General features: G+C 55.8%; 1 protein-coding gene across 1 annotated transcript; it reads left to right on the top strand.

Moving 5' to 3' along the window:
- The first annotated feature begins 3,106 nt into the window (after positions 1 to 3,106).
- On the top strand, positions 3,107 to 7,512 carry LOC126766460 (serine/arginine repetitive matrix protein 1-like). The gene is made up of 3 exons (XM_050484237.1): positions 3,107 to 3,426; positions 3,833 to 4,303; positions 7,275 to 7,512. The coding sequence occupies exons 1-3, from the start codon at positions 3,107 to 3,109 to the stop codon at positions 7,510 to 7,512; spliced, it is 1,029 nt and encodes a 342-aa protein (XP_050340194.1).
- Positions 7,513 to 7,874: the final 362 nt, after the last annotated feature.

Raw genomic sequence — 7,874 nt, 5'->3', positions numbered from 1 at the left:
TCCCTCCTCGCCGGGCGGCGGCGTCAGCAGCAGCACAAACCCCGCGCACCTGCGAGCCTCAAGGAAACAAGGAAGGCCCTTCCCCCACCGCCGCCGCTACCGCAACGGCTTCTGCCAGCCTCAACCACACGAAACAGAGTCATTGGAGACACAAAGAAGAATGGCAGTGGGAGTGGAAGTGGAGAAAATAATAATGGTGGAGGTAGTAATGGAGGAGGAGGAGGAGGCAGTGGCACCCGTCCCACCGCCGACTCCCTCGGCAACGGGTCACACTACACCGTGAACCAGTGGTACGAGGGCTACGTTAAGCGTTACAACCCGCTGCGTGGCTTCGGCTTCTCACTGGCCGCTACGCTCTTTCCTTTGACCTCAAACAATGTGAAGAGGACTTGAGAAACTGGGCAAGCATCGCCGCCTCGTTGCCAGCGGAAGAAGAGGTGGAAGAAGAGAAGGAGGAGGAGGACACGGAGCGGCCTATTACTGCTACGAATACCATTGCCACGGAAGCGAGCAAGATGCATGCAACCAGCGATGGCAGCGGCACTACAGGCAGCCTCCCCCACGGCACCGTTGTTCTTTCCCTCATGCAGTGGTACCTCCATCAGCTGGCACGCAAAGAGGAGAGAGAACACAGCACCGGCAACCACCACCACTACCACGGTGACAACAACCATAAGGAGGAAGAGGCAACGGAGGAGGAGGAAGACAGCGGCTGCACCGACCTCATCCCTTTCACACCAAAGAATCGTCTGGTACGAACCGATGAAGCCGACAAGTTGGGTGACATCTTTGTTCACCACAGCTGCATCAGCATGGATGGATTTCGCGTGTTGCCCGTCAACACCCCGGTGCGGTACTCCGTCTCCGTCGTGATGAACACCGTCCAGGCCGTCGACGTCGTGCCGCTGGCGCCGGAGTATTGGCGGTGCGTGACTGGGCGGCCGGCCCTCCTTCCGCGGCCGCTGCTGGTGCTGCCGCCGAAGGAGGGCACTGACGCGGACCAAAAGAAGGACCCGAGTCCTCGACCAGAGGAGACAGAGGTGGAGGCGGCCGCGGCTGCGGCAGAGGCCAAGCCCGGAGAGGACACGCACGCCGCGACGACGGGAGGGCCCACGAACTCGCCCTGGCGGCCTACCTTCACCGTTGGCAAGGCCGCTGGGCTCGTGCTCGAGCACCACGCAGCGGAGCAAGAGCGGCAGCGCCACCTCTTCACCCTCGACAAGAGCACCAGCAACAACACCACCAATAACAACAACAACCATGCAGACACCGGCACGCCGCTAAGCCAAAAGCAAGCGGCAAAATGGAAGCGGGAGAGGGCCTTTTGGGAGGACATGACGGTGGTGCCCGGTCCCGCGATCCCTAACGCCCTCGAAGGGCGGAGTGAGCTGCAGGCGGTGCAGCTGGTGGAGCAGCAGGACCGCATCAACCGCGAGGAAGGCGAGCGGTCCAGGCGGAGTGCCGCAGCGGAGAAGGAGACGGAGGAAGAAAAGGACCCGTCGAGCACCGAGAAGATTCTCGCGGGGCAGGCCCTCGACAAGGACTGGGGCCTCACCGATGGTGCCCTGACCAGCACGACGGGCGGTGGTGGGCTGACGGCCAGCAGCAAGAACACCGCCATCGGCAGCACGAGCGATCGCAACACTTTTGCCAAGACAACCCACACGAGCGCGGACGGGAAGCCGGCGACGACGAATCCAGCCACCACCACGCCATCACCACCACGGACGAGAATCGAAGCTCGGCGGACCAGACAGGCACGATGGACAGTTTGGGGAGCAGACCCCTTCTTCACCACCACCGCAAGGCACGTGGAGAGAACGGAGGCACGACGACGACCACCACCACCACCGGCACCGGCACCTCCACGGCAACGGACCACGACACAACCGGCGACGACGCACCGACGGGCAGCAGCGACCCGGAGCAGCAGCAACAACAGCAGCAGCAGCGAGAGGGGCGGCGCTCTCAACGCCTCTTGGGCGCCGAAAAGAAGGAGGAGAAGGGAGGGGATCGCCACCTCCGCGGGCAAGGCCAACGAAGACGGTGGTGCCGCTGCCGTTGTTGCCGTTGAAGACGCCACCGACGCGGCAGCGGAGTCTGCAAGGAAAGACGGGAGGTCTTTGGAGGACAGAAAGACAAAGCAAAAGGAGCAGGACGCGTCCTTGACCGTGCGGCGAGCGATCTGCGTCCGCTCCTGGCGGCACACGAGAACACCGAGAGCATTGGCGCTGATGGGTCTGGAAATGATTTGCCGCCGCAGCCGCACCACCACCACCACCACCACCATAGCAGCAACAAGCAAAAAGAACCGCACAAGCACGGAGCAGAGAGGGACTCTCTTTGACCAAAGGTCATCAGACGCCCCTCTCGTCCTTCCTGTAGTGACTGAGGTGGCGGAAACGGATTCATTCACGACAATGGCCTCCCCTGTCGCGCCCCAAATGGACTGGACGCCTTTCTTTGACAAGAAGATGGAGAACGAGCGGCAGAAGGACATTCTTCTCCACAAAGGCAACTTCCTGAAGAGCTTCTTCCCTTCACAGCAGCGGCAACAACAACAACAGCAGCAACAACAGGCGAAGCGAGTCGCCGCCGCTGCTGCTGCCGCCGCCGCCGCCGCCGCCGCTCTCCCCCATCCAAATACCACCGGCACCGGCAAGGGAAACTTTTCTTTCAGCAACAGCGACGCCTTACCACCCAACGCGACGCTGGACATCATTCCTCTTTCCGCCGTTGGCGAGCTCGACAGCAGCTCCAGCAGGGGCGTTGAGAGCCAGAAGAGGGACCACCCGAATCTTCACGCGCGGACGAACGGCAGCCACTCGTGGGACAACGACAGCTCCACCAGCGTGCAAGACGTTGACGCCGCCGAAGCCCGTGAGCGGCACGCGTCCTGGTTGGCCGGCAGCGAGGAGAAGCAAGACGCTGCGGAGGAGAAGGACGCGCCGCCGCCTCAAGTGGAGACGCAACCGACAAAGGCCGTCCTTCTCCCGCAGAAGGCAAAGGGCGAGCCGAAGGAGAGGAAGGAAGAAGCCCAGGCGGCGGCGGCGGCCACACGCGGAGAAAGATTTCCCACTCCGCAACAGGATCGAAGGCAGAGGCGATGAGCCGCTCCGGCAGCACCGACCACAATCGTTCCACCCGCGTCAGCCGCCGCACCCGTAGAAGCAGCTTGGCTGGCATCGAGGGGAGCCCCAACGGCAGCAACGAAAGCGCGGAGGAGGAGCACGGACAACGAGGCGCACCCAGCGAGGGACAGAAGTGCAGCAGCAGCATCCCCAGCGACGCGACCAGCGGGGTGGCGAAGGAGCAGTCCCCGACCACCCCCACCACCACCTCCAGCAAGCCCAGCGACAACCATTTCAACAGCAGCAGCGACCGCTCCCGCAGACCACCCCCACCGACGACAGCACGGAGCACGCGGTTTGTGAGGCCTCCCGCCCTCCGAGGGGTCAATCGCCGCCGCCATCGCCACCGCATGCGATGCGAAAGGAAGATCCGCACCACCGCAACCACCCGACGACCCGACAGAAGGACAGTGAGAAGAGGAAGAAAAGGACGAGGACGGGAGGTTCTCGTGGGGAACAAAGGCGGGCTCTCCGACGGCTACTTCCAAGACAACAACAACGACTCCCGCTGTCCCCTCCCCCGACCTTCTCCCACCACTTAAACCTCGCCGCGAACGGCAACGGCCCTTTGCAAGTTCCTTTGAGCACTGCGAGTGGCGGCGGCGCGGCAGAGAACAGAAACGGAAGCGGCGGCTCCTCTGACGCTGACAGCGCCGCTGCGGCCGCCCCGAATGGCAACGGTGATAATGCTCTCCTAAAAGACTTGATGACGGTCCCCGTGTCGGTCTTGCCGCCCGCACTGGCCGCGCAGGTGCCGGCTGGCGTCGGTATCATAGCGCTCCCCCGGGCCGTCGTGGCCTCTCTCGGCGTCGACCTCCGCAGGATCGACCCCCTCCTCGCCTCTGCACAGCCGCTGGGGGTGTATGGCAACGTGGGCCACCACGGGGCCTCGACGCACCACCACCACCACCACCACCACCCCTATCCCATCACCACAGCAGCAGCAGCTGCAGCGTCAGCACCAGTGCCATTCTTCCCCATCACAATCGTCCCTTTGCGGGCTACCCGTCCACCTCGAGCTCCTCCGCGTCCCCGGGCGCCGGTGCTCTCCATCGCAGCCACCCTCCTCCCCCGCCTCCTCCACACCACCCGCAGGAGAGCGGGAATCCACCCAACCGCCACCACTTGGACCACTACTACTGGTCCGAGGAGAGCTCCGACCACAATGGAACGTACAAGGCCGTCTTTCTCTTCAACACGGACCTGGACGCCCCCCGCCACCGCTACTGCGGGGAGAGACGCGCTGTGGAGACCCTCCGACCGATGACTCGGACCACAAGGCGTGCAGGACAGCGCCAGGAGATGGAGGAAGAGGAAGAGAAAGAAGAAAGAGAAGAAAAAGCCCCGCCTTTTCTTCTTCTTCTTACACCACCATCTCCCCTGTAATGGACACACCGATTGGGGCCATCCTTTCATCGCCCGGCGGCAATGGCAGCAGCCCGACACAACAACAACGCCAACAACAACAACAACAACGATGACAACGCCACCACCACCAGCAGCAGCAGCCTCGGCGGCTATCGCGCCTTCACCTTCCCGCCACTTCCAAAGATTCCGATTGCCTCCGTTCACCTCCCGCAGCCGCCCTGGCTCCGAGGTGACGGCAATGGAGCGAGTGAGTCCATCGCCCACAAAACAAAAAAAGGGAGAAACGATACTTAATTGAGCAAAAAAAAAAAGAAAGAAAAAAGAGAAAATAATAATTAAAAAATGAAAACGAAGAGGAAGAAGAAGAAGAGTGAGAGAGTGCATTGACCGCAAGGAAAAGAATGGACTTCATAGACACACTCGAGCCGGTTACTTGCTCACGCATTCAAGGACCGGCGCACTCTCTTCCTTCTTTCTCTTTTTCTCTCTTTTTTTTTTTTTTCTCTCATGATGAGTTCGTTTCTTTTCTCCCATTTTCTTTAGTTTTTTTTGTTTATCTTTTTTTTTTCTCTCCCTCCCCCATTTTTTTTTCGGGCATCCACGCTTTTGTAGACAGATACTTTTTACCTCCGACGATCATTAAATATTATTATTATTATTATTATTATGACGAAGTGGCGCTGTGAAGATGGCGAGTCCTGAAAGGGAGTTCGCTCTCGAATCGATGAAAGACGCAGTTGATGGCGCGTTCCCTCGTTCTTTTTTTTTTTTTTTAAAGCATGAACTTTTTTTTTTCTTTTCTCTTTCTCTCTTTTCTTTTTTAACGTTTTGGAGTTTTTAATTTTGTCTTTTTCTTTCCCCCCTTCAAAAATTTTGTGGTCCCCTCTCCTCTCACCCCCTCACCCTCTTATCCCTTACCCCTTCTTTTTTTTCTTTTTTTCTCGGTCATTCTGTTCTATCTCTTTCCCATTTCTTTTCATTCATCTTTTTCTTTTTTTTTACCTTTTCTTGTTTTTTTCTTTTTCTCTTTTTTTCTTGTTTTCTCCATTCTCGTACGCGCGTATGCCCCTATCTCTCCTTTTTTTTTTTTTTTTTTTTTTTTTTTTTTTTTTTTTTTTTTTTTTTTTTTTTTACCGTCTGATACTTTTCGCTTTGTGCCTTTTTCAAACAACAAAGAACGAAACGAAAGAACTTGCACATTTCGTCTCACTTCGGAAGAAACTTAATTTTATTTTTTTCTTCTTTATTTTTTCTTTTGCTGAACGGCGACGCATCTGCAACGACCTTCTATAAACCATAGCCAACGAAAAAAAAACAAACAAAAAAAAAGGAAAGAAGAAAATGAAAAAAAGGATTATGCACTGGAGGTCTTTGTCGTGTGCTTTTTTTAGGCATGCCTCGGCGAGTCTCGTCTCTCTCCCTCCCGTCCTCTTTGCCCCTTTTTCTTTTTCTTTTTTGTTTTATTCATGGCTGCTGAGTCCTTTTCTCACCTTCACAAAAAGTCGACGACCTTTCTTCTCTCTCTCTCTCTCTCCATCTCTCCCCTCCTGCACAGTGCCTCTGCCATTTCACGGGCATTTGGGCGTCTCTCTTTCTCTTTCTCTCTCTGTGTGTGTGTGAAAGGAGAGAGCAGTGGAGAGTAGTGAGAGAGGCAATGAAGAGAGGGGGAAAGACGGGAAGGAAGGGCCACCAGACACGTTGCAGTTTTTTTCACTGCCCCTCTTTCTCCATCAACATTTCTTCTTTTTTTCTCTTCCTCCTTTTTTCTTTTTAGTACCCTATACACCACATTCACTGCTTTTTTTTTCCCTGTTTTCTTTTTTTTTTACTTTTTCTCTCTTCATGTAATTGTTGACTGTTTTTCATTATTGGTTTTGTTTGTCTGTTTTTGCCCTTGCTTTTTCTCTCTCTTTCTTTCTTGTTTTTTTTTTCCAACGATTGTTTAGTGGTTGAAAAGGATATACACTTTTTTTTTAAATTCATACGACAAACACGCGAATTGAAGCATCACCAGAGAAGAGCGGAAATAAACAAAAAGAAAAGAAAGGAAAGAAAGAGAGAAAGTGAGAGTGTGTGTGACACAACGCTCCTCTCTTTTTCTTCTTTTTTTGTTTTCTTTTGTGTTTTGCTATCTTTTTTTTTTTTTTTTAAGAAGAGAATCTTTTTTTTGCTTGGCTGTGTTCGTTTTCTTGCTGTCAATCCTATTCGTTACTTTTTGTCTTCTCTTTTTTTTTCCCTTAACTTGCACCTTTTTTTTTTTTTTTTCTTGAGACGCACTTTTTTCTTTCTTTTTTTTTTTTCTCTCACTCTCTCTCTTCTTTCTTTCCTTTTTTCAAAAAAGAACCCAAGCTTTGTTCCTTTTTGAGAACAGAAATCCACCACCACCCAGAGGTGTGATTCTCTCCTTTTTTTTCTTTCTCTTTTCTTTTCTCTCTCCTCTCCCCTCCCTTCTTTTTCTTCCCTCAATGAATAGCGACACACCCGACCTGCTCTCTGCCACGCCGCCGACCACTTCCGCCGACGGCCGCCGGACGCCCTCTCTCCTCCCGCGCTCTCTCACCGCGTGAGGAGGGGTCTGTTAGAGAGGAGCCCCCGGGCGGCCACGGGGACGCCGACTACTGCTGTAGAGGCGACGGCCACACACAGTCCCTCTCACACACTTCTCTCTCCCCGATCGATTGCGGCGCAGTGCCACCACCACTGGCGAGTCTTTCCCCCTCTCTGCTCCCTCATTAAAGGAAAGTTCTGTCGGCCTGTTTCTCTCTTCCCCCACAGCAGCGGCAACAGCAACAGCGACGACGACGACGACAACGCCGGCCTTTCCCCTCTCAGCAGCGGCAGCGGACTACACTCCTCTGGCAGCACTGTGGAGTCTCTTAACCTGCCGCCACGCCCGAACGACGAGAGAGGGGAGCGGAGCACCGACGGCCACGCCGTTAATCGCCCCACTTCTCCTGCGGAGCGATTCTCTGCCAGAAAGTGCGGTAGGCGACGGGAGCGGCACGAATCGTAGCCCTCGGTCGGCAACGGGAGAGGCAGCCCCATCGGCTCCTCCTCCGTGGGTGTGTCCCCGTTGTCTAGCTTCAAGGACCGGCAGCGGGCGCAGGGAGGGTACGCTGGCAGCCGAAGACCCGTCGTGAACTCCCTCGGCGCGGCGAAGGACAGTCGCTATCAAAGGCGGCGGAACCAGTCGGCTGAGTTCTTTTCATCGATGCAGAAGCCCTTAGCCCCTTTGTCTTCTCCGAGCGCTGCCGTCGCCGCTGCTGCGCCGCCCTCGTCCGCTAGCCCTACCACGACGGACACGAACGGCACGAGCAGTGGCCTGTCTGCTTCACCCAAGACGTCTTCAAGGATCGACTGCGCGCCTCCAGTTCC

This window comes from Bactrocera neohumeralis, unplaced genomic scaffold, assembly GCF_024586455.1.
Source record: "Bactrocera neohumeralis isolate Rockhampton unplaced genomic scaffold, APGP_CSIRO_Bneo_wtdbg2-racon-allhic-juicebox.fasta_v2 ctg1292, whole genome shotgun sequence".
Taxonomy (NCBI): domain Eukaryota; kingdom Metazoa; phylum Arthropoda; class Insecta; order Diptera; family Tephritidae; genus Bactrocera; species Bactrocera neohumeralis.
This window is presented reverse-complemented; position numbering and strand designations above follow the sequence as displayed.